Here is a 26,877-nt window from a genome sequence, read left to right on the forward strand (position 1 = left end):
CAGCGCTTCCGTTGACTCTCCTCACGGGGCAGCCCGACTCCTCTGGGACTCGCTCGACCCTTGCGGAGCTCTCCCGGGGGTTTCGTTCCCCGCCGGGCCTGTGGGAGGCTGGGCCGGCCCGGGGCGGTGCTGAGGAGAGGGGCGGCCGCGGGGAAGGCCCGCCCAGGGGCGGCCGCAGCGCGCTGGAGCTCCGGGAACTGAAGTCTCTGAAATAGTTAATGTCCTCTCTAGCTCGGGTTTATGAAGTGTTTTTTTATTTTTATTTCTTAAACTATACCGCGTTGGTGTTCGAAGCCCAGCCGTCCCTCACATACAGCAGGAGATGGGACTGTTCAGGGGAAGACATGGGGGAGCTGAACCTGCAGAGTTCCCTCCTGGGCATGCTGATTGTGCCGGCGAAACAGTCGCTGTGTGCCTTAAAACAATCTTCCGAGCGATTATTTAAGGAAAAAGTTTGCTCTGGGGCCTTCGCTGGCCTATTTATACCTGTTACTGGGCAATAGTAACACACCAAACTTCCAAAATAAGACAAACTGAGGTGTCTGAATTTGTGTAACAGCTGTGAGACTTTTTGACCACCTTCAGTTGTGCAGTCATAATCTGGATTTTGAAAATACAAAATACAAACAACAACAACAACAAAAAAACTGTTCTTAGTCTCCTGCCATTATTTTGTATTCACCTACATCAAGTTCCCTTTGAACACCACTTAGCACTTTCACAAGATATACGCGGGGTTTATGTGTGTGCATTTATATGAATGCTGCTTTCTGCTGTTGTTTCTACAGTCTTCCAAAATAAGCATAGTTCAGTGCTATTTTACTGCTTTAAGTAGCTGTAGAGTGGCAAAATTTATTCCCCTCAGTCTAGATGTATTCAGTGACACCAAGGAAATGCACCAGATGTCTTCATTTATCAATTTTTAACCTGAATGAATAGTGTATCCAGTGTTAATTTTAACTTAGTGGAAACTGTCAATGTGATTTCTTTTTTTCCTCTTTCTTGTTTCAGATTTCCTTTGCTTTAAATGGAAACTGATATGTACGATATGTCTACAAAGGTAATTTCAGAGCATGCTAGACTTTGATCTCCTTGTCATGTCAGTTTGATGACTTCAGCTTGTTGGACTGGGAGATAAAAGGTAGCAGAGTTCTTCAGAACTGCGATTTTGGCAGTTTGTGTGTTTTATTGTTTTTGTTTGTTTTTTTGTTTTTCTCTAGCACAGCTTACCCAGGTTAAAATACTAGGTGCATTTTCAGTGCTTAAAGAAAGTATTTACCATATTTTTTTTACATCTTGCAGGGATTTTGTAGCTGATCAACCTAGTACTAATGTTAATTTAAAAATCTCTTCTAGTTGCAAGACTGCTTAAACACTTCAATTTTTTAGTAGATGCTTTCCACTTCTGGGTAGATGGCATTTTTTGGAGAGGATATCAGCTTTCCTCTGTTCATTAGCTAACAAGGTTGTAACTGGTTTGAAAATGCAACCATTGTATGATCATTGTTTTAGGCATATTGCTTTTAAAACACCATCTTCAGTTGGCCTAGAACTGTAAATCCTGAACGTACTCCTGAGCTTGTTTGTTTGCTATTTCAGGTGGCAGATCGTTGCATTTTTATGTCCTACTGAATCATCCTCTGCTTAATAAAAAGTCTTAGTGTTGCTGTCCACTACACCCGAACTTGAACACCTGGTGATATCCTTATTAACACCGCTATTTGAAGGGTCTTACAGGTAATTTCATTTTATTTTATATTTATTTTATTTTATATTCGTTATTTCATTGTGCCAGTATATCTGACAGTAAATTTGAAGCCTGTATTTAATTAAGCATGTATGTCTGGATATTTCCAGCAGATGGCAAGATATGCCCAGGCAACTTGTCTGGGAAACAGTTGAATACACAGTGCTTATAAGTGGTAGTTCTTTATTTTAATGTTATAGACTTTTAAGAACTGTTCTTTTAAAAATTAGCTTAAGGTGAATACAAATTATTTGAAGTTAATTATAGCATTACTCTAAAGCACTGTTTCAGGCATAGATATTTGCATTAATGACTATAAATCTCGCTCCACTACAAGGTTTTCCTATCCGTATTCTCCTTTTTAAAGTTTTAAGAAACACTTGCTGTTTAATGGCTTTAGAAACTCTTAGGCTAGGCAGTACAGCTGTTTTAGTGCCTCTAACAAGAATGGAGTGAATTTCCTTATAATGATCCGGTATTTTTTTTTTTTTTTTACCTCAGTGTCTTGAAAGAAACACGCTGCAGTTGCATAGGAAAGTTGTACAGCAGGGATATACACGTTCCTTTCTGTCTTGGGCCATTATTCAGAGAATATTTTGTCCTGCATATCTCTGCGTATATATATGCATAACTATATATGCAGATGTACATATATATATATATGTTTATGTATATGTAATTCCCTTTATTTTTCTACTCATATACTTACAAAATGAAGCACGTATACACCTCACTGAATCCACAGAATTAAATTAATTTATTCCAGGGATCACATAAAGAAAGTAAGGCCTTTTAACCTTTCCTGTAAAAGCAATAATATTCTAAAATCTCTCAGAGCATTTTCTCTACATGCACCACTTAAAAGAAACAACTATTTGTCAAATAACATTTATATACACTATAACCAGGAGGAAATGAGAATATTTCTGGGTTTAAAAGTTAACTAGTTTAGTGAACTCTGTAAAAATAATTTAATCTCTCAGACTTTACCAGTATTCTGTCACAAATAGGTACAAAACCCGGAGGAAAAATTAAAAATCTGCTTTTTTAAATTGTTTTCAGCTCACAGAGAACTATTTTCTCATCAAGCTGGACTCTGCGTAACCAAGAGACAAACATGAGTTTTCTCATCTTCTTCATTCATCCTGCCTAAAATCTGTAAGTAACATGGTTTTAGAAGAAGTAATATGGTTTTGGAAGGTTGCTGTTGCATCTGAAATTTATTGCATATATTGAAAGTTATTGTTTTTTAGCTCTTGTGCTATTATTTCCACTGTGCATTTGTGTCTTCCTGATCTATCGATAGATGCATTTGTCTAATGAAAATGCAATTCAAGCTGTACAGATAGCTCCAACCTTTCTTCACAAATAATCTCAGCAGTCCTTTTTTCACATTTTGATGTATAGACCTGTTTGAGTGCTTGTACTTTGCATTAACCCCTTGTTATTCTGCCAGCTGTGGCTGCTGCAGAAAGAAAGGAAAAAAGGGAGCATCCTAGTGCCTACTCATTCATATTGTTTGCTTTCTCTTGTATAAGTTGGAATTGTGAACATAAGTACAGATCAAAAAAAAAAAAAAAAAGTCTGTGAATCCAGACTACAACCAAAGGGGAAGAGATTTAAAGATGTTGGGTGTTCTGGCTGCATAAAAGAAAGTTTGGCCAATGTATAGCCATTAAAAGAATGTTTTTTCTTAGTAGAATGCATGCAGTAAGCCATGTTTCATAGTTCAGTAGGTGAAGGCTCATGCGGCTGGGCTAGTGAAGGAATACAGTGGCTTATTCTTGTGAGCACTACTTTTTGTCAACACAGGTAAAGAGATTTTCACGTTGAAATGATTTTTCTTCACTTTTAAGTCTTAACTATACATAAATTTAGAAAGTTTGTTTGATAACTGTTATCATCGTGTATCCCAGATCCTGAAGGGGAAAAAGCTCAGCTCTTGAACCCAGTGGGGACTCCTGAGTTGAATATTAAAGGAGAATTGCAGGTTTCTGAGAGAAACACTCCAGGTCTGCTGGATGCCTTGTGAGTGGGAGGCAAAGGCGCTGTTTAACTGGAAGCATAACATGAATTCATAATCCTGTGTTAGGAGGCTCTTGGTTTACTATTACTGCCAGTTGATCTACCTCATCTCCAGAGCATTATCTCTGATTTACAGAAAGCTGCTTTTGAAAGAAATATATCAATTTAGAAACGAAGATCAAAGGATACATATTTGTTATGGTTCGTGTTATTTCACAGGTGATAAATTCAGGAGAGCCAAACACACTGTCTGTGTAGTTTGGGGGCTATTAGTGCTCTGTTGGTTTACATCTGCCATTTCTACTGGGTATAAGAAACAAGGAGAAGAAGCTGTCTGAGTTAATTCTGATAGTTAAATGAACACATAAAGTTGTGCAATTAATTAGCAAGTGACTCAGCTAGGTCCTTCAGTGCTTAAATGACTAAAACTATTGGGAATGATCCGACTATTAAATGTCCTTAAAGAATCATTGCTCTATGTGGACTCCTCATATATTAGACGATGTACAAAGTTCTTATAAATTTAGACAAAGACCCAGAGTTGTAGGGTTTTAAACCTGATGATTGGGTGGCAGGACTTGTGGGTTTTTCTACGTTAGCTTTGCTGAAATTAGTTTTTATTGTTTTTTGTTTGTTTTTTTTTAATGGCTCCATCCACAAGTACTTGTATATTGCTCACAAGGTTGACAAAAAAAAAATCCCTCTCCTTTTCTCTCCCATAAATATTTGAATATAGACATAGTTATGATAAATAGTTCTTAAAGACAGTTATTGAAAAAAAGAATAGGCCAATTGATACGACTTTTACCTTAATAAAAGGAGAAGACAGTTGTCCCATTTTTACTTGAACTAGTGACTTAAGATCATCAGATATTTTAGGATCTGTCAGCTTTCCAAGGTTTTAAAGATTTATAGGGATTAGAACTGATGATTTCAGACTATGAACAAAACAACAGATAAAAGGAAAGGGAAAGCTATTATCTTCAAACATACGTGAAATGTGCGTAACCAGTTCTGTGTCACTCTAGAATGAAAATGCATCTCCACAGAATTTATTTGACAAATCAAACCAGCAGCATATGCAGACATGCGGATTTCTCTTCTGCCTACTTACTTTCTTTTTCCCAGGAAAGGGACAAGCTATTCTTTCTATTGAAATAATGGCATTGAAATCACTGAATCCACTGGGAGCAAGTATGGGCCAAATGCCTCTGAGTTTGGATTAAAAAATATATAAGGTGAATCATTAATATGTTTTAACATACTCTGGAGTAAAGAATATATCCTACATACCATCAGAAATCACCATGGTAGTTCCTTACTGATTTCCTTGCTGGGTTGCATATTAGTGGTTTTCTAGCCTATGCTAAAATAGAGAAAATGAATAATGTTTTAAGACTATTTTAAGACAACACGTCCTTTATTTTTTTTTTTTTTTTAATGGAAGATAGAAGCACCCAGAAGCTAATTTACTTTTGTTGGCACCACATTAGCCTGGAGGATAAAGGAGAATTCTATGGGTAGCCCAAGCTATGCACATTTAAAAACACAAAACTAAACCTCTATGCTTCTGTGTTTATTTTTCCAGGATATTTAAGCAACCTGTCCTGTGAAACCACATTTTTTTTCCCCATTTTCCTTTTGTGTATGTACATCAGCAGACAATACACTGGAAACCATAGAGAATCCTTTCTTCTTGCTGCATAACCTGATCCTAATCCTTTAGAAAGCAATGATTCCACTTCTGAAAGGTAACAGTGAAAGAAACTGGAGAAGAAAGGAAACAGATGTTTCTGCAACTGAAGACACATAACTGGCACTTCAGAGGATGGGAAAAAATGTGAAAATTTTAAACAAAAAAAGACAACCCCGGGGATCAAGTTTTCACCTTGGTTTCTCGAGTATCCTGATATTATTGCTTTCCCTGGACTGGACTTAATTACGCTTTTCTAAATTCTCATTATTCTCAGCTAGCATTGAGTTTGAATGAAACTCAGGCATTCTTAGTTCAAAATATTGCAAATCCTGAAAGCGCCCGATGAGTCCTTCACTAAGTGTAAACAGAAACACCACTGGAGGCAATCTGAAAATACTCATAACCAACATATTAAGTGTTTTTTTCTTTATAAATATAGGTTCCATTTTAAAATACTATGTGCACTGTAGTTTATAAACAATATGTAGAATCTTCCTGGCTTTTACATGTAGAATCTCATCTGTGTATGTATATTAGCTGCACACACACCCTGGAAAGATGAGGGTGGGATAACCCTAAATAGATGCCTATAAAAATGTGGTAAGTTTAAGAGGTACAGAAATAGATCTTTTGTGTTCAGCTAACGTAACAATAAAGGAAGAGCAGCCTGGATGGAGTATGGTGCCAGATGTTTTACAGATTACTTTGTATTTCATCACTCAATCTTTATTTAATCTTAAAAGACTGTGGTAGTTCTAATACTGGAACAGCCCAATCGCCTATATGTTGGCTTGCTATGTCTGTGTCTGTTCCACACATCTCCCCCTTAAAGCTGGTCACCTTTTTTTATAGTTTAAAGAAAAACATCCTCCTCGCCCCCATCTGGTAACCCAATGCATGAATATTAAGGGGTTTATGATATTTGTGGTAGCAAAGGTAATTCCCAGTGCTCTTGTTTTTTTTTTCCAATTACTTATCCAGTAAGCAACTAACGCAAGCCTGTGATTGTTAGCAACTTACATTACCCAGTGGCTATGTTAAAGGTGTTTGGGCCAAAATGATAATCTTTAGAAGAATTTATTTAGGAGCGTGGAGATTTTTTGAAGAATGCTGTAAACTGCCTTTTTGTCTTTATTGCATACACGTAGTTACCCAGTGTGCAGTGCAAGACAAAGAAATGGGAAGAGATTGTGTGTTTGCTTGGGAATGTGCTGGTCAATTTATGAAATTAATACAGTGTTGAATCTCTTTTATGTAATAATATTTGGATAATATTATTAGTCAGTCCCACACATTGGTTGATCCTAGATCTAGAATGATCAAAAGAGTTCTGAGATAGCTCAGTGATTAGGGCTATTTGGATGGCTTGCTTTGGACCAGTGTTTTGCTGAGCAGTGAACTCTGTTAACAGCTGATTAGTTCTCTTGGTGCTATATTTTCTGACAGACGGGGCTTGACTGTCTTCTCAGATTTGTTTTTACTGTGTATAAGTTAGTAGAAGGAATAACCACAATGTAAAGCTGGTGTAAGGAGAGAACAGATCCCTGATGCATTATGTAATGATGAGCTTAGGTCTTCAAATTAATTTTGTTTAAGACACTAGCTATACAGGCAGAAAGACAGTGTCATGCATTTCAGCTACCAAATCCATCCACATAGATACATTCATTGCCAAATTTTTATTCAGTCTTCATCAAGAGGAATTAGCTATATATGTTTGTAACATATATTGGACATGGAATTATTATTACATCAAACAAGCTTTCAACCACAGCAAGTGTTTTGAGCTACTGTAATAAAGAGGGCATGAGGGGAGTTCCTTGAGATTTTTTTTAAAAGGAAATAAGCTTTGTTATCTATTCCACCATGCAGAGAAATACGCAGGGGCTGCTGTTTTCCTCCTAATGGGGAAGTGCTTTCTTAGGTTAATGACTCTGAGTATTTAAAATCAGCAATCGTATTAAGTGTTTGGTTGTACCGACAGTAGAAGCCTCATTGAGTTAAATTGGTTTTGCTACATTATCTGTTGGATTAGCAAACCTGAGAAGAACTGATGTGAGAGCTTTAACTTGGATAAAAAGGCTTGCCTTTTTGCCCAGAAACAGGACAGACATATCTGTATATTGACCTTTTAATGGTGCTGTCACTGCAAACATTGCTTTCCAACAAATCAAGCAATGTCTTCTTCATCTTGTGCTTTCTGATTCTTTTCAACCTCTTGAGGCAGCAACAGCTATTTGTTGTAACATAAATACAGGAGTCTGCATAAGTGCCCCCCAGAAAGCACTCATGAATACAGAATGGTGCTTTCTTCTCTGTTGTCAAGGCCAAATTAGAGTTTTATGAACCCTTGGGCACTGAAAAGGCAAAGCTTCATTATGGGATGAAATCTCTGAGGTTATTTTGATTTTCCTTATAATGCCTTTTATCTTTCGGTTCAATAGTTGGAACATCTATTTTGTCTGCTTATAGAAGCTACAATTTCCTTATAATCTACACTTTATTAACACTTCACATTTAGAATGATCCCATTAATATGTACCCCACTTTCTTTGTCACAGACACACCAGTCCATAGAGCAGTACTCTAGTGTGCTGAAAGGAACACAAATACTCTCAGGTACAGCACAGAAACAATTCCTTCTATGCACTGTTTTTTCCTCCTTGGCATTAGTACAACCTATGCAAAGCTTGGATAGCCTTCAGCAGATAGCAGATTTAATTTAAGTGTACCATAAAGTTAGAATTGATTAGGGTATTGGTTTTGGATGTTAACACTGCATTATGGTTTTTAAATAAAAACAAAACAAAAAAAGGTAAAACACTTCCAAAAGTACAGAAGCTTCAGGTTTGTGCAAAACTCCAATCATTACAGAATGCTCCTATACTGAAGTTCCTCCTTAGAAGAGTTTGTATGGCATCTGACTTTTATATCTCTGGGTTTGGAAACTCTTTTTAAAAAATGCCACTCTTCACAATGGAAGTGTTTTGTCTTGTGCTGCTCATGCAAGTACAGTAATGGGAGCTGAAACACCTGTTCTCCTCTCTGAGTCACCTCATTCCTGGAATGGACACAATTGCCATATGTGTGCTCACATTCTGGCTTCCTGAAATATTCTGAGGTGTATATATATATATATATTTAGGTGACAGCCTAGCATTCTAGCTTTGGTTTTGGGGTGGTTTTGTTGTTGTTGTTGCTGGTGGTGTTTTCTTTGAGGGAAGGATTGCTGCCACCTTTTACTTTGATCAGTCACAAGCGCACCTTGAAGATCTGCAATCAAACTGCAGAAAAATTCTTTGAATATATCTTTTGAAGAAGTCAGCAGGGCACGCAGCCTGTGACTGTCTCCCAGATGGAGAAGCAACTAATTTTGTCCAATAACCCCATGTGATTAACTCACTTGGTTTCAGGGTAAGGAGTGATGTCAGGTGCATGATTACAAACTATTACTGCTGAAATAATTAGATTAGACATTGCCTTTATAATATATGTGGCTGCCTTTTCACTAATTACTCTAAATAACCAGCCATTGTACACTAGAGGGACCGGGTCACTGTTTTTTCTCTGTTCTTCAATAACTTTAATCCCAAAATCATGGATTACTTTCTTATGATTTATGCTCCTTGGAAACTTGCTACAAGTATTTCCTCTGCTGGATTTAGTCAACAATTTCACTTGTAGCAGTAATTCCTGACCCCAAAAGGCAATGAATTAAGCTAATAGGTAGACAGACCAGCAGGATACAAAAAGGTCAGACTGCATTCACAGCAGTAGTTATCTACTGGTATTAAAAAAGGATTATTTCTGATTTATGCAAGTATAATAGACGAGTAAAGCACTATGACCTTTCTAAAACATGCTGTAGTGATATGGTTCAAAGTGCTGAGCAGAATGTTTCAGACATGCCCACTACATCGCCTTGCCTATGAAAGTGCACATTTAAGCTTCCTTTGCTTCAGAGACCAAACAAATAGGTCAGGTGTAAATTGAAACAGCTCAGTTCCAGTGGAAAGGAGGCATAGAAAGGGGAGGCAAGATAAGTCAAGGACTTGACCCAGGAACATGGAAAAAGCAACAGCTTAGTAAGGAGAAGCCATTATAAAGTCACACTTCTGCTGTTTGCATCCCACTCTACTTAATCATAAACCAGTAAGCGTGATTGAGAAGAGAACAGAAGGGGTTGCAGCTCCAGCTGTTGAACTTTCTTTGGAAGAAAGTGATCTTAACTAAGAATAAACTTAGAAAAAAAAAATGGTGTGTTTCTGTAATTTAACATTTCAACACCCTGAACAGAAAAAATAAAAAAGGATGATAAGCTGAGGGGAGAAGAGAACCCTGATTACCTTAATTCATTAAAGCTTTCTGGATAAGATGAAAATTGCGTGATACAACAAGTCAGTGGCAAGAGCTTGGAGCAGAATCCAGGTGGCTCAGACCAGGGCTAGGCTGGTAAGAACTTTGTGGAAGAATGATGGCTTGATGTCAGTTTGTGCCTCCCAGCACACAGTTGGCAGAAAGTTTTTCCATTATAGCAGAAACTAACGATCCTAACGGTGAACCTAAGCCTGACTTATGATGGGAGCATATTTTCTGTTACAGCTCAGTTCAGGATCATTAATTTTTTTTCAGAGCATTCTCTTTACTTCAGTGATGTTGAACAAATCTCGTTTTAAGTTATTAATCTGTGTTAAAATGCTCTTTCAGTTCTGGTCATGTGAAATCAGACCATGTGTCACAAATATATGTAAGGCAGGAGGAATGCGTGCAGTGCACTGTGATTAAATGCTTGTTTCCTCCTCAGTGCAATTGCAACTACCACTCAGCAACCACTGCATTCAAGATACCCATCTTCAAAGCCCAGCACAGCTCTTCTCATATCTACATCTTTTGTCTTGTTTAATCTTGCACCTTCCCATGCTCCCTTCTTTCAGTCACTGCCTTAGTCAGATGCAAAAAGGAGATTTTCAGAGGCACAGATGGCAAACTGTCCCTGGAAACTAACAGCAAATTCTCAAGTCCTTCCCAAAATCAGAGTCTGAGTTCTTTTGTTACCAAGCACCTTTGAAATTTTTCGCAATCCAACATAGAAAGCTTGCGTTTCTAAGCCACTTTTGTCTACTTTGGGGCATATTAAAGCAATAAACATTACTTTGCTTAAGTGTTTAAACTTTCATTAGTGTAGATCTGAAATGTAATGCAATCATTATCAACAATTGTGTAGAATTCCGTGTAGTATATTTTATTTCATGCTGTGACTAAGAGCATTTAAATGTTTTCAATACTTGTATCCAAGACAAATAATAATTCAAGAAGAATCCTCCACTCACCTCTATTCCCTTTTTACTTTGATCATGAGATTTTTATGATTAAAATCTCCAACTTTACCACTAGTGTTAAACCTGGACCATCTCCCAGAAAGCAAGATGCAGAAAATCACTTGTGAGGAAGTGAGGAATTAGCTGTTCCATTAAGAAAAAGGAAATGCTCTGAGTGTGAAAAGCTAAACCTTCATTACTTACCAACTCTTCAGGTGGAGGAAAATCATGGTAATTTAAGATTTAAACATTTGCTGCAAATATATACATATTAAAAACTGTCTCATGGCAAGTGAGGAAACAAAAGGAGCTGGGACTATTTGGCAGAGTACTGTTATTAATATATCAAATCAGATCCGTAACAAATTGTTCCTCTTGCTGCTTTTAGTAGGAATTGATTGTAGGAGTTTCTTGACTAGAAGTGTCTCAAGCTCATCAGAAAATATTTTGAGAAGAGATGGAACAGTACAGTTTCAGCAAGGACTTTTCAGTGTGTAGGTATTGTTCAATTTGTAGCTCTTCATATAGTTTTTTTACATTGTGTAGGCAACCCAGTATATAACATTGACTGCTGCAAAGGCTGCTGGAAACACTGCTCTGGCATATATGTCAATGGTATCAGCATCAATGGGCTTAAAGAGGGACTTCAGACCACTCTTTCTATCCAGTTTCATTTCTGGCCGCAGTTTTGTCTCTCCAGTTTCTATTTCTATTGTGCCATATGATCCAGGCAAACTTCTGGGAATGCGGTGGTGCCTGTTGGAAATGGCCAGTTCCTGGTGCACACCAGCTATGGAAAGGGAAAACAGAACGATGGCATTCTTCACATTTACCTGCAAAGGAAAGAGGAGAACCTGTAACAGTAATTTATAAGGCAAAGGTATTTTGGCCAAGCTAGACATCGCTGAGACAGCACGTTGAGGCACTCCTGACTGCATATTGACTGTCTTCGAGATGAAAGTTATATCACTGTGTGGCCAAAGCTAGCAGGCAGTTTACAGGCTCTTGTCAAAGCCAAGAGAATGTGGAAGTGGGACAGAAAATGAATGCTGATCAGTCATATCTGCTACAGTTTCCTAAAACGAAGTAATAATAAGAAGACTACAAGCCTACTTTTCTGTTTTTGCAATGGCTGTAGAAGACCTAAAAGAGCCTTAGCAGAAGAAACTACGAAATAATGTTTTGATAAAAGGCTTTTCTTCCCCATCTTGTATAATAATGTCATATTGATATTGCCCAACCCTAAAGGAGTAACTCTAGGTTACCTTAACTTACACCGAGGACTGGACAAATATCAAATGCTCTAAATATATTCTCCAAGTATAAGATGTAAAAATCTGGCTCAAGAAATACTTTGCATCTCCTCTTACTCATTCTCTCTTATTCTCCATTTCCTATCTGAAATACAGCAACAAATCATGTAAGAATATGTTACATTTAGTGTAATGCTAACCATGCTGCATGGGAAAATTAACAGCTGCTTTTAGCTGCTTGTTATATTAACGTGACAGAAGTGTTAAGTAAGAAATCTTCCAAAGAAGACAAAAGTTGTAATGCAGAGCCATTGCTTTTGCAAATCTTTTCACAGTATTTAACTTACTGACCTCTCCACTCTGCCTTCTTGCCTTGAGCTTGTTCTTTTGCTTTTTCATGTAGTCAGCATTGAAATGTGCAAATGCATATTCTACAAGTGCAGCGAAGACAAACACGTAGCATATCCAGAAGTAAACATCAAGTGCCTTGATGGCAGATGCTCGTGGAAGTGAAGACCGGGCACTGACCATCAGTGTAGTCATAGTAAGAACAGTAGTTATACCTGCAGTGAGGTGTGAGAAAGTTCCTTTAGTATACCTGACTAAGCATATTTACTCATCTGAAACTGAGGAATACTTTTCACAGTAGGAGACCCTTAACGGTATGGTTTCTGATTTTCCAAACGGGATTTAAAGAGCTTGTAAAGACTGTGGATTTCTATGACTAACACAGCTTTGAACATCTTATCCTTGGTTTTGCTCTAGTTCTGGACAAACAAAGCCAGAAGATTTAACTTGTCTCAAAAACATTTGGATCTGGACTTGCAACCCTTACTCAGACAAACGGATTAACAAGCTCTAGGAACACTTCTGTCACGGTTCCAGTTCCTTCAAATCAATTATTTCATACAACTGCCTTATACTCACTACTGCTTTTAACCACCTTTAGATGTTCTTTATTGAGGCAGCTGCTCTGATAGCATGACAGAAATCAAAGCACAAAAGAAATATTTTAAAGGACACTCCCTTCTGCAAATTTTAACACAGCATTCATAAATGTACCTTCATAGAAAATGAGTTCTATTAGAAAGCATAATTGTATAATTACAATTTCAGCATAACCTTCCCTGTTAATTCCCCAAACTATCTGCTTTACCTAATGACACTCTGGCAGGCACCGCTGACTGGCTGATCCAGAAGGATACCCATGACATGGCCACTAGTAAGATAGAAGGAACATAAGACTGAATGATGTAAACTCCTCGATTTCGCCGAAGGTGGAAGTGGAGACTGAGCCTGGGAAACTGACCTGCTGATAAAAAGAGCAGACAAAGAAAGATTTTGACTGTGTAAATTGCAGTTAAACTGGTATTTAAAATAACATTTCCTATAATGATGCAGAGTGACATTCTTAAACAAAATTATTTTGGCTAGGGATCACAAAAAGCTTCTATGCATCTTTTTCAATTAGTCCTCATAAACCCGGCACGAGGTAGTGCGGTTCTCATCAGCACAGTTAGCTAAGAATAGGTCAAATGATTTGTCTCAGGTCATATCAATGCCAGATCTGAAAATAAAATCATGAGTCTTCTCGAATAACAGTATTGCTTCAAAATGTGTACTGTCTTATCATCTGCTGTAGAAAGTCCTCCAGATACTAAATTTAGATTTTTTAAAAGGCCAAGTTAATTTCAAACTCAAAAAAGAGCTTAGAGGAGATGTGCAGCATAAATGAGGATCTGAATACATGAAAGAGGATGAAAAATCAGCAGGAAAGAAATGACTCCAATCTTTTACAAACATTGCAATAAAGCCAGTGATATGCATACACACCACTGACTTCTACTGGATAGAATTAGAATGATCTGACTGTACGTCATAAGCCTCATAACATCAGGCCTAATGGAAATTTTTCTTTATCCGAAGTTGCAAATTAGGTCAGGAAAATGTGAGCTATACCTCAAGTGTTTTTTGTCAAGTGCTGTCTGGCTATTCCATGCAGTATTTTATCAAGCACGTAGAGCTAAAGGACATAATATGCTACAGTGGCTACCTGAAAGTACAAGGTTAGAGTTTTTTACAAGTATGAGCTAAAAAAAAAATATCAGGAACCTGAAAGATTATTTAAATTAGTTACTGAAGAGGAAGGATTTTCTATTATACATATAGGAGGCTTCCCCATGCAGGAAAAGATCTGCTACTGTCCCTGAATCGAAGACTGATCCTGTTACCAGATTTGAAGTTCATCATTTCTGTTGTGAACTGGTAATTGGTGATTGTGAATTGAGCAAGCTGCAGCTTATCCAGCCCATGGATTTCATCTTGGTTTTCTGACCAGTGGTAGACAATGTCCTCTGAAGAATAGCCATCTGCCAAAAGAAAGCTGAATAAATACAAAGCTTGGGGAAGAAATTAAGAACCTGGGAGGCTCATTGTGGAAGTCTTGTAGTTCCTTTGCTACACTGATTTTCATTGGTCCCAATACAAACATACTGTGATTCAGTCTACATAATTCACTATCCTGGCAAAACCAGTGTTTCCAGGATCCCATCAAGAGTAGCTTTCCTACAGGGAGAATAATCCAAGTTGATTCACACTGACTAACACTATGTGGTATGGCACAGTGCACTTCAGTGTCATGAGAAATATTCCAACTCTCTCAAAAAGTTTCTTTGTGTACAAGATGCGAGATTCTTGCAAGTTTGGTAAGAAATGGTGTATTGAGAACAGAAAATCAAATTAGTGCATCCAGTAAGAGAAAAGATTATAACACAGACCCATGTCCATTCTGAGATGCAGAAGCTAGGTTGACAATCACCATGTATATTGACCTATAATTGTTGCAGTTTGGCATGGGTGGCAGCTGGCAAATAACTGCTAGGGAGAGGTGCAGGGTACCAGGGACATGAGAGAAGGGTGGGATATGCAAGAGTGGATTTATATAACATGTAAATCCATGGGAAATCAGTCTCTGCTAGGTGTGATTTTTGTTAATGCACAACTTGCTACTAAACCATTCATTGGTTTAAAGAGGCTCTATTTCAACTTTTTTTGTTGCACTGAAATCAAAACCCTCAAATTCAATTAAAAAATTCAACCACCATCAAAATTCCCTGCAGAACTTGCTGGGAGAGAGAATTGATCACTGCTTCACTGTCTGCTGCCTCTGCATTTGGTGATTACATAAGTGAAACTGTAGATTGCTATTTTTGACAGGATAAAATGGTATTGTGGTTAATCACCTAGCAAACAAAGTCCTTGTTAAAAAAGAAGAAAAACTTGCATCAAAGGCTCATGCTTCTGGTCAGAAATTGCTGTTCACAAATCTCTGGAACTTCCAGGACCTCTGAGCCCGGACCCATAGGACTCCCAGTCTTGCAGACTCCTTCTAATATAAAAATCACAAAAAGCCAAATTCATTGCTAGTAATTGAGTGTCCCCTGCTTCTGTCAGTAATTCATTCAAAAGTATTAATGCTCATGGGAATGCCAATCATACATAAAATACAGTTTGGACAAAATATAAATTAATTCTTCACTCACCTTTCTGAGTATAAATAAATTTAAGCCAATCTCTGCAGTATACTGACTGATTTTGGTGTAACATGCAAGAATGCCTAGGCAAACTAAATGGCTATGCAAGAGTTAGTCACAATCTCATTCATTAAAAACAGAATTCTTTCTTTTTCCTATTTTCTCACAAAGGAAAAATAGCACACCAAATTTTGCCTGTGGGCTTCTTTACTTCTACTCACTGGATTTGGTGGAAACCTCAGTAATGCTACTAAAAAGACTGTCACAGTTCCTCTAGGTTTTACAAGCACTAAGTTCCAGACATCTGTCATCAGCAGGACTGTAGGTTGTTCATCTTCGCTGGATTAAATCCTACACTTTTGAATTGGAACAGAGCTGAACCATCATTGAAACGTCCACAATCTAATGCCCAACAGAGAATGAAGGCATTCATGTTTGTACCCTTTATTTGTAAATCCTAAGCACCCCTTACATTTCAGTGACTAAAGCAGAATCACTCCAGCGAGCGAAGTACCATATATGCAAGCTTTAAGCAACATGTAGGTTATACAAAACACTGTATTCAGCCCTTACAGCTCTCCAAATCCAACATGCATTCTTGCTCATCCATTGGGTACTTGGAAAGGTCCATGTCGCAGGCCACCGTTGAGGTAATCCTGTCCCAAGCAAAATGAACAGCAGTTAGCTGCGTGCAGATAGAGCTATCGACTTCATTTTTTTCTCAGAACCCAAAGTCTAAATGGAAAACTGAAAACCTTAATAATACTAATACAACACACTCTTTCCAAAATTCTTAGGGCTATTGTCTTTGCTAAGAATGTGGGAAACCCAAAGATTGGGAGGGGACAAGGAGCTGAAAAGTCAAATGACTTGTCTAATGTCAGAGTCAAGTCTGCGTGCTGATAAATGGACTTTTCTGAGCCAAGTTTGGTCCCTTCCACTGTCTCTAAGATCATAACCAGTATCATAAGGATGGCTCTGGACCTTCTGCTTTTTCTGTTCATAAGATGCAGAAGCTGAACCTAAATCAGACTCATGGTTCCCATGGAAAACATCAAGAAAGTGGAGAGCAGAATCTTTGCACTCAGCATCTCCCTACGTGGTGCCCAAATAGTTATGAGAAGCTTCTTTTTCATTTTGAAAAGTAATTAGTGGTTACTCAGTGGAAAATCTGGTAGTGTTGCTGAGGATACATTTTGGGCAGTGTAATCCTTGTAAAGCAAAGGGATCTTTCAATAGGAGTGAGCAACCAACTTGGTTTTGCTTTGAATTAGTAGTTATTTTATGAAATTATTGTGGGAAAAATGAAAGATTACTTTGAAGTCTGTTCAAAAAGTTAATACATGACCAATTACACTTGCACCCTCTCTTGCTCACCTTATGCTGTATAAAATGACCCCATCTGGCTGGAGCCTGATAAGTTTGTTTTCCACAGTCACATCATGGAACCAAGCAGACTTGGCATTGACTATGAAAGTGTCTGGCAGCCAGAGCTTGTCCACAAACCGGCTGTCTAAGCCCAGAGTTTCATTGGTGTGGTTGTAAGACAGACGCTCATCTCGCCAGCTCTGGTGCAGAAATACTGTCATGGTATATTCCTACGCAAAGAGAAATCCCAATTAACAAGTAATGCTAAACAAACACAATGATGCCTTGGGAGGTGGTCAAAAATCATTGGATTGGTTTAGAAATGTCCTAGCTGTTTCCTGTGCACATTTTATACTCAGCCCATTTTAATTTAAACAATCAATTACCTCTCTCTTTAGTTAGCCACCTTCACTTTCTGCCATTGCAGTACTTACGGTCACAACTTGGTGAGTTTAACTCATAACGTACCATGTTCACCTCTGAGATGTGGTCGATGCTGGCTACTTCAATTGCAAGAGCAACGTTAACAGGAGGACCTGAGAAAAAACATTTGAATAGCATGATGTACATCATCAGAGCAAGTTAAGTATGTAGATGACCAAGGACTGTTAATTCTTTCATACGGAGTGAATTCGTCAAAGTGTTTTCCATGGAAAATTGCACTTTCCAAATGAAATCCACATTAAAGCAAGAGACTCCCATCTTCTGCAGACTGCATCCTCAGTTTTCAACAGAACACCTCCCTTCAGTGATAAGGGAAATGAAATACAAGCACAACTACTGAAACTTGTGGAATCTCTTCTGGAAACCACGTCCTCTGGCTTAATGACTTCAAGCAATTGCAGAAATTACTGTCACGATACAATCCAAAATGACTTCAACTTAGTTATCAGGCATCTAAGAACTATATTAGTGAGAAGACTGCATTGCTAATTGTGTTGTACAGCAGAATGGGCAAATTGCTGATTGTTACTTTTTCCAGTATCCAAGTATAAGATAACTACAAATTTTTAATCATGTAGAAAATGAAGTTCTGATAAACATTAGAGGGTAGAAGAATTGCAAGAAATAAAAGACAATTCTCAGTGTCTCACCTCCAATCCCAGGCCTGAAATTCCGTGCATAACCTTTCATCAAATCATCTAGGTTGGGTAACCAGGATATTTCGATGTTGGAGCCTATGTAATCTCCAATGTCAGTCATAGCTCTAGGTAAAGAGAGTAAATATATTTTAAAACTTGCCTGTGTTTACAGACATAAAAATAACAGAAGACAACACCTCTTTTACTCCAGAGATCACCGACAGTGTAATCAGCTAAGCATGACTGGCAGTTGAGTGGAACAATACTGTATATAGATGGGAAGACCGTTTCAGATATTTCTGTTTATATCAAAACATATTTCAGGCAAGAACACCGCCTCTTTCTGAGATAAAAGCACATACTTTTTTTTTTTTCTTAAAAAAAATAAAGTTTTAGAAATGTAAAGAAAGCATAAGGAAAAGCAGGATACTTTGCATACTGCCTGAAATGCATGTGTGGATGCTGAAATGCAGCTACCTGGTAGCAGGACACAGCAGCTGTGACAGCTCCTAGCACCACTATGGAACAGTCGAGAACAAGAAGGGACGTGTGTCTTCAAATGTGATGTGCACAGTCTGCAGCAGTGAGCTGTCTGTCAAACCAACACATCTCTGTCCCACTCCACCTTCCCCCAGGGGCCCCAGAGCTCCGGGCACAGAGGGACGGTTCCATCATTCTGGGAGGCCCCCAGCTTCTGCTGTTCTCCCCTTGCCAGCATCAGGCAGCACAGGTGTTTGGCCTTATGTCCTCAGGTCAGGAATGTGGGATGCTGCAATGGACATGTCCTTCTGCAGTCACTCTTGGGACACAAGTGGTCCACCAGCAGTCAGTGGGCTTTCCTGGGGAGGTGATGTGCTGCTGCCACATCTGTGCAACATGCCACAGGCCCCCTCCCAGAAACAAGGCTCCTTCTCTTGGGTACAAGGAATACACTTCTTTCTGACCCAGTGACACTCACTGAAGATATTAGCAAGTTTTTTTGTTGCCTTTCCAGCACCTGGCACATACCAGCCCCTCAACCCCCTGGTAGAAGGAGCTATTCCGTAATCTCTTAGAAGCAAAGGCAATCTCAAATTGTCTTCATTAACTGTTTAAACTGAGCTAGCAGACTTCCTTTGGAGCAGATCTGTGCCTGCTCACATAAATCCCTCTTGCCAGCACTGTGATTGACATGACAGGAATAGATAAGGGAAGGACTGTGACAATGTCTACCACAACTATTTACAAAGAGGAATATTGCTAGTGGTTTGAAAGAGGCATGGATCTGAATGCAAGTACTACAGTGGAGCTGTCTGAGCACTGTTTTAGCAGTTTTTTCCACTGAGGCCAGCAATAAATGTGGCATTTGAGAGATATATGTCACTAGTAACAGAAGAGAAGCTTGTTAAACACTGACGGAAGACTGCAGAGTAATATACCATAAATAGATTCTGCCTTGGTACTTACATAACTTTCTTATAGTGTTCATGTGACATTGACCCACATAAAGCACGTGTTTTTTCTCTCCAAAATATGCCAGTCCGGGCATTCAGCTTAGCCCCTGCAGTCACTGCTAGCACGGTAACAGAGTATCCTACAATAACCAACTCTTCTCACAGGGAACTGAAAGAAAAGTCTTTGATCACCCTGGTGATGAAATTCTTGCCCCATGTGTATGGAATCAATTATAAAAGGGAGGAGTTGTGGGATAACAATGTATAAATGTAAGTCCTGAGCAGCTGAGACACTTAAAATTTGCATTAACAAAGTTGTTAATGCCTAAGTGACTTTAAATATAGGGACATGGCTCATGAGTGAAACTTCGTTAGCTCACTGCAAGATGTTGAAATTGGGGATATATATTAAACACATTTGTAACGCTGCCTTGCCATAAGCAGATTGCTGTTTGTTCACCTAAAATGACAGTCCCAGACATTTCTCACTTCCCCTTGTCTCTTCTGAGTACGGATCTTGGGAGACTCAGCCATATTCTCAACTATATACATTGGAATAACATAATTGATTTAAAGAAAAGCTTTGAAGATTTATAATAGGTGTCGATAAAGAATTTTCCTTCTTCATTGCATCCCACCAACTGTATCAAACACGTCTATCAGACTGCCATTTCCTATGCTCTGATCTTCCACATGTCAGTTGTAACTTAAAGAAAATCACTGTTTCATAATCCGTGACAAGGGCTAAGGTATGGCTTTCTTCTGCAAGACCCTCAACCGCTGCAGTTCAGAAATCCTTTAATTTATTTCCTTTTACATCCACCATCCTATTTCTGGAAATACTAAGGCTGTCAGTTAATGCAGAAAACAAAGAATTATTTAAATTAAGACCTTGGCAAATTAGAGAATGAGACCATCTTTAAAGTATTTTGTTTAGAAATGTACTCATTTATAAGATGTAAGTCTCAGCCATAGATTTAGTGGTATTACTAATCAGTAAAATATATAAACCTCTTTTATAGGCAGATACACCTGAATGAATATACACTATCTATCTGCCAAAAATCTATTTGTCTTTTCAGTTGAAGATGGTGCTTTTTGATGTATCTTTCTAAAACTGCAGCCAAGTTCCTCAGAGTGTTTTTAAAACGACACTTAAGTCAAAAGGTGGCTGCAGTACGGTGAGCTGTGAGGGTGGCAGAATGTAACTTATGCTTCCTCCATACACAGTGGCAGTGCTAGATACAAGTTGTAAAATTAGAATGCCATGAGTAATCAAGCTGACAAAAATAATAGAAAAAAAATCTGCTTCTCCCCTTCCACATTAGGTATCTCTACATGCGTGCATCAAGAAATCATTCCCAGATAAACGATTTACAATCAGTCACTTGCTGTAAGAGAAATAATGCCATAAGAACTGCCTCAAACCTCATCTTTTTTTGTTTGAAAGTGCATTTACAGTGTGCAGCAATTATCATGTGCCAGTAGTCTATTGTAATGGCATTATGGAGAGCCACAGAGCTGAAAGCGAGTTCAGATGACAGAGCTGGGTTAAAAACTGTGGGCTAGAGCTTGCCATGTGTTTTAAGCAGATTACAATCTAGAGGGAGTTTTACTTAAATATCCATGACACAATTAAAAGAATCTTGTTTCTATTATTAATAAAGCCTTAGGGTCAGATCATCAGTGTAACAAATCTACTGCAGTTAATAGTGCTATATGCACTTAATACCAGTGGGGGTTGTTAAAAGTATTACAGCTGAAATAATTTTATGGCTAGATTAAACATTGTTTATGTTTATACTGCTGGTTCATTTTTAAATTTCTACAAATGGGCAGCAAAATTCCTCAGTTACTGCTGTTCTCACACACTGGCATGGTGTTGGCTGAATAGCTTCTAAATACTCAAAGAGAAGCTGGGAACCACAATCACCTACAGTTGCATTTACAGACAGCTATCAGTGAGTTAACAAAAGCTTTTGCTAACATTAGGCTTTTCCAGGAAGATGAATACGGGACTAGAGCACAGCAACAGACACAGGAGGGATGGATCCGGGGCTGTATGCTTGGGTGTGTGATTCAGACTGGTGGAAATGCGTCCAAGTCCTGCTTGTGTCAGCCTGAAGTGCGCTCCTCATGTCTAAAGTTATCCCGGGTCCTCTAGCATCGTAGAAATTTCCCATTCCCCTCTTTTTTTCCCTCAAGAATATTGAAGGGGAAGAAAAAGACCAAATTCAAAAATATTCTACATATAATCTGTTTTTGTTTTTTGTTTTTTTAATCTGGTCAGAAAGGGTGACTTGGAAAGCAGGCCTTCAGCTTCACGGCACTTTACAGACCAGTCTGGGGTAACTCCACTGAGCTAACGCTCTGTACATCACACCCAGTGCTTTCAAGTTACATGAAGGATGGTGGAAGAATGTCATTAATCCTTGATAAGCAGTAGGGATTATAATGGCCTAAAATACTGTTCATGTGTTTTACCTGAAAAAGCAAGACCAGCATATAAAATACTCATTGGAAGGGATTAACTTTTTGTAATGTAAGCAGTAAAGATTAAAAGAAAGGAAACTATTAGTGAAATTAGCAAGTTTGCTTCCTGATGTAGGCTGCTCTAGAGCTTGTTTTAGTAAGAAAAGGAATTTCTAAAATTAAGCTATTGATTTGTTAAGTTCAAGGGGCATAACAGCTCATCAAAAGCTTACCTTTACTTTGCACCAGACCAGAGCGGGGTGCCTAGGTGACCTAACCACAGCATATGCTGTTCACTAATATCTCTCTGGAAATCATTCCCAAATCTGAAGCTGAGAAGGATGTTTTTTTATCTACATTCTCACTCTGCACCCATCTCATTTCAAGCAGATATTTCAGAGAATGTATTTTCATCCATCCACATGTGGAGTTTCAGCATTTTGAGAACTTCAACAGAGCTGGTTGTTAACAGTAGAAAACTAATTTCTGCTGTTCAAACTCTGAAAAAAAAATAATTTTCTTGCATAGTAGACAAAGTAAAGAGGAAGCCGCCACTGATAATCCTGGGAAGGCTGTAAAGTTCTTCTTTGCCTAACAGAACTGTCCTTGACACAGGTTAGGAAAGCAACTCTAAGCAATGGATAGTGAACGACAGAGCAATGAAATCCATCTCCTTTAGAGCTCAGTATTGTCAGTTCTAGAATCAAAAGTAGGTATATCCTAGAATCATTTCTATTCAAGCTGACACCTTTCTCCCAGCTGCTGTGGCACCAAGGCATTCTGCTCATCTGGAATGCTCTGGAGGAGAAGCATCGATCAACTCGGACAGCACGTCTCAAAGAGGCTTGTCATGCAAGCGAGATGTTAGCCTGTCTTCACTGTCTTCAAGAACACTGCTTGAAAATGGTTGCTGGATATTTATCAACATTACTGGAAAAAATCTGCTAAGTCTTTAAATTAAACCAATGAAAGAGGCAACCTATATATTCTGTGTGCACTACAGCAGCTGAGTAAGATACAACATTAGCAATATTATTTTTGCACAGCAGTGCCAAAAGCTCTAACAGCAGTGCCAACAGCTCAACAGCATCTCTGAGTTAGTGGCCAATGAGATACCGATTTTAGGTCACACTTGTAGGGAGAGTGTGCTAACCTTTTGACAAATTTATACTGCAGTATGATGTGGAAAGCGACTTTTTGCATCTCTGTTGCTTCTTTAAATCTGCTAGCTTGGCTGATTCTGTTTGGGGAGGTGACATAGATGCTGTATGAATCTTTTAACCTGGAAGATGGAAATGCCAGTTCGACTGATGCTAAGGACTGGGATGGAGTACGATTCCTCTCCTTTGAGATAATCTCTTTTTGGGGGCAAAAGTCCCAGATGTCACTGGCACTCAAGAAAACCTTTTCTTGAGAAAAACACAAGGAATATCCATCAAGGTCAGTGAACAATCTGGCCTCTGTCAAGCTCCAGGATTATCCAGGGTAGCGTGTGTATCCTTCCCATCTGCCATTCCAGACTCTTAAGTGAAGCTCACTGTAAATATGCTCTGTATTTTGAAATGTAATTGAAAAAGCATTAGGCTAAATTCATGGCAACCTTTTGAACATTAAAGCCCCATCAAAGCACTAAAATTCGGTGAGTTTTAAGCTACAGAAAATAGACCACTCTTTGCATATATTCACGTGTTAAAGCTCCTCCATTTCCATGACTAGAAGTAAAAGACTGAGGGAGACACAGTACAGGACAATTTTATGTGAATGTATAAAAGCCATTTAATATAGTACAGTCTTAAATAGAAATGATACACCTGTTTTTAATTAGAGAATCATTCTTCTGACATTTTTGTTATTGTGACACCCACAGCATATCAAACTGATAAAATGGTCTTTGCCCCAAAGAGCTCTCAATCATATAACTGCCAAATTTCTTGCCACTAATCACTGACAAAAGCAGACCAAAAAGTACTACTTTTATAGAACTGTTTACGTGAAAACAATATTGGCATAAGTAGACTGTGCTGACTTAGGTTGAATTTGGCTCATTCACTTCAGTCAAACAGCACAGGACAGAGAAATTGCATCAAGTACAGCTCTTTTAAGCACCCTCAAAGGGTACTCAAAAATGCCATGAGGAAGCAGGCTGCATGTGTTCCTCACTTCTCTCCTCTGCCAGACCTTAGTGTTATTTTAATAGGTAGCTTTCCCTTTGGAACATCTTATGTCATACTACTGAGTTCAGAATTCTCTGAAATATTCCTCTTTTTTGATACGTTTTTGCTTACAGCTGTCAATATACAGGCTGTAGAACTCATGGTCAGAGAATTTTGTGGTTTTGGATTGCCTCTGTCATCATAACTATGAATGACGTTACATTTAGAAAGCAAAATCAGAGCAATACCAATGTAGCTATTGGTAGTTTTGCACATTATTCTAAAACCACAGTATTTTACTAATACTGCTCTTTGTAAAAGCACCTCTGACCAAAAATGTCATCTTATAGGACTCCAAGAAAGAAAAATAAGAGTTAATGTGCTTCTTGGGCTCTTAGAAGGGGAATTATTTCATAGGTCAAGAGCCATCTGTGTATGAGCAATTTTACTGATGCAAGGGCAAAGTTTTGTTTTAATTCCATATAATTAACTCATCAAAAGTACACATGCAAGCAAGCTGACTCAATTTTTACAGGATTAAACAATATTCTCCCATAGCCTTGCTAAATCCTGAATCTTCAGAAAGCTGTGTTGTACTAACCAGTGCAGCTTGCTTTGAGCACTGCATGTCTTACACTTTCGCATATTTGAAAAACTACTAAGAACCAGGCAGTTTGAATTTCACAAGATAGAATTTGCCTTTCCTTGCTTTCTGCCATGAGTATATATATTTCTAACAAACAACTCGTCACTATTGTGCAACTGGAGGAAGAAAGTCAAGTAACTAAGCAATTAATCCAGTGACAATTTACCTAAAAAATTGCAGGTTGCACATATCCTGGCAGTTTCTGTGCCTAGAAACAGAAGCTGAGAAGACTGATTGTTCCATAACACTCTTTTTAAATTTATGTTTTACTCCAACACTACTTTTTAACCAAAATAGTGAGTGCTAGCCCAAGTGCAGTTAGAGAAACAGGACCACTGAAATTAGGGGCAAGATATTTATGCCCTTTGGTTACAAGCAGTATCTTCTTCTCTGCCTTTAGAGTTCTGCCTTTAGATTGTTTCAGAGCATGAAGGTGGCAGGATCTAGCCCTGGTTAACAAATTCAAGGTCACAGGATAAGTCATTGTGCCAGTCCTGGATAAGAGCAGTTGACTTGACACTTCCTCTAATGCAAGATCTTTTTTCTTCCCAGTGAAAAAAAGAGCTCACGAATTAATTCCAAAGACTGCGACCGCAGTGTTGTGTCTTCCTACAGTAATCGCTTTGCCTCTTCTACTCCTCTGAAGTTATTAGCAATGTCTATAAAGCAGAAGTAGGAAGACCCCTTTAACATCACAGCCACCTCTGCTCTGGATGATGTGGGCATGTTTTTCCATGCAGCAAGTCCTCTTTTACTCCCCCTTCTGTTTTCATTGCATAATCATGGCAAGCTTTCTCCACATCCAGCCTCCAGATCTGTACAGAATATATAGAGAACATAGCTGGTTGCCTAGCTAACACCTCCTGAATAAATGCGACTGAGGATCACAAACATTTATCTTTGAAATTGATTATAGAAAGAAATGGCTGGTGCTCTTCAAACTTCCTGTAAGATCTTTGCCAGGCCCATCCTCTCATCCCAGGTCCAGGAGCCATCCCGAGCCCATCACCAAGGGGATGTCAGTGTGGGGTATTGCCAGAGGGATGTCGGTTTGGGCTTTGTCGCTGGGGCAGCCCCAAGCAGGGCTGCTGGGGCAGTGCCCTGCTCCTGCTGGGCTCTGCGGGCTCAAGCGGGCACCCTCCGGGGCTGCTCCGGGCTGCGTGGAGCCACCGCACCCAGCGATCGCCCCCCGCTTCGGGTGGGTGCCTCAGGAGAAGTCCTCCAGCGGCGTCCCGCTGAGAACACCCCTTCCGTTCCCTCCGCTTGGTAGAGGAGCATCCTCACGCGGGGGAAGCAGGGGTCCCTTACCCGGGAGGACCACGGGTCCCCAGCCGGCAGGAGCCGGGGACACGGCACCGGAGCCCGCGGTGCCCTCTCCCCGCCGAGCGCGCTCCCCCTCGGGGCAGCCCTCGCCGCTAAGCCCGCGGAGCGGCTCTGCCTTACCTGATGCACCTGTGCTGCTGGGTGCACAGCAGGACCAAAGCGGGGAAAAGCCAGGTGAGAAATTCCATCTTAGCGCCGGTCGTTAGGCAGCGGAGCACGGCACCCAGCTCCCCCGGCTGTCCGTCGGCACCCCGCGGCTCTCCCGGCGGCTCGGCAGCCCGGGCAGCGCTGCCATTCTCCCTTAAGTTGCTGCCGGCTCCGTCCCGCCGGGGACAGCGAGGCTCTCCTCGCAGCCTGCTGCCCCAAAACGGCCCCCGAGCTCCCCGGGCTGGTCCCGAGGCGAAGTGGCCCCCCTGAGGCGTCCTGCGCGGCCGGGCGGGCGGCAGGAAAATGGAGGGAGGGCGGCAGCGCGGCCCCGCCACCTCAGCCACCTCAGCTCGCAGCCACTTCAGCTCGCAGCCACCTCAGGCGGCGGGCAGGGGGCTTGGCGCCGCCTTTTACCCCCTCACACGCGCCCCAACGCCGCCCCCGGGGGGCTCGGAGGGGCTCCCCGCTTCCTCCGAGCTCGCAAAGTTGTGCCCGGCCGTCTGCCGTCGCTGAGGGGCCCGAGGCAGGCAGCGGGAGCGGGCTCAGGGAAGTTGGGCGCCGGGGCAGGCTGGCTTTTCTCCTCCGTGTCCGCGCCTTCCTCTTCTCTCCTCCTCCTCCTCCTCCTCTGCCTTTTGCTGCCGCTCAATCCACAACGGCAATTTTAGAAGCAGCCCACGAAGG

At 39.9% G+C, this 26,877-nt stretch overlaps 1 protein-coding gene and 1 long non-coding RNA gene across 3 annotated transcripts; one reads left to right on the forward strand and one right to left on the reverse strand.

The window, feature by feature from the left end:
- Positions 1-80: 80 nt before the first annotated feature.
- LOC311422065 lies at positions 81-8,360 on the forward strand. Its single transcript, XR_014685172.1, has 4 exons — positions 81-214; positions 1,012-1,060; positions 1,600-1,737; positions 2,810-8,360. It is a non-coding gene; the product is annotated as an uncharacterized lncRNA (long non-coding RNA).
- GABRD (gamma-aminobutyric acid type A receptor subunit delta) lies at positions 7,129-26,877 on the reverse strand. Of its 2 annotated transcripts, none has more exons than XM_084494730.1 (9): positions 26,170-26,877; positions 18,035-18,147; positions 17,409-17,476; positions 16,950-17,170; positions 16,146-16,228; positions 14,271-14,408; positions 13,196-13,351; positions 12,391-12,602; positions 7,129-11,619 (listed from the first exon to the last, which is right to left on the reverse strand). In XM_084494730.1, exons 1-9 carry the CDS (start codon positions 26,235-26,237, stop codon positions 11,320-11,322), a joined length of 1,359 nt encoding a protein of 452 aa, XP_084350856.1. In that variant the 5' UTR covers positions 26,238-26,877; the 3' UTR covers positions 7,129-11,319. The 2 variants fall into 2 exon arrangements, with proteins under 2 accessions (XP_084350856.1, XP_084350857.1); XM_084494731.1 differs by having other exon boundaries at positions 13,196-13,348; positions 26,170-26,871.

Source organism: Aythya ferina (assembly GCF_964211825.1).
Source record: "Aythya ferina genome assembly, chromosome: 21".
NCBI classification, from domain to species: domain Eukaryota; kingdom Metazoa; phylum Chordata; class Aves; order Anseriformes; family Anatidae; genus Aythya; species Aythya ferina.

Coding starts and splice junctions, on each gene's coding strand:
- GABRD (XM_084494730.1), bottom strand. CDS start 26,237: ATGGAATTTCTCACCTGGCTTTTCCCCGCTTTGGTCCTGCTGTGCACC. Junction 13,352..14,270: donor AATGATGAACTTCAAATCTG/GTAACAGGATCA, acceptor TCTTTTTATCAG/CAGGTCAGTTTCCCAGGCTC. Junction 11,620..12,390: donor CAAGAAGGCAGAGTGGAGAG/GTCAGTAAGTTA, acceptor TTTCCTTTGCAG/GTAAATGTGAAGAATGCCAT.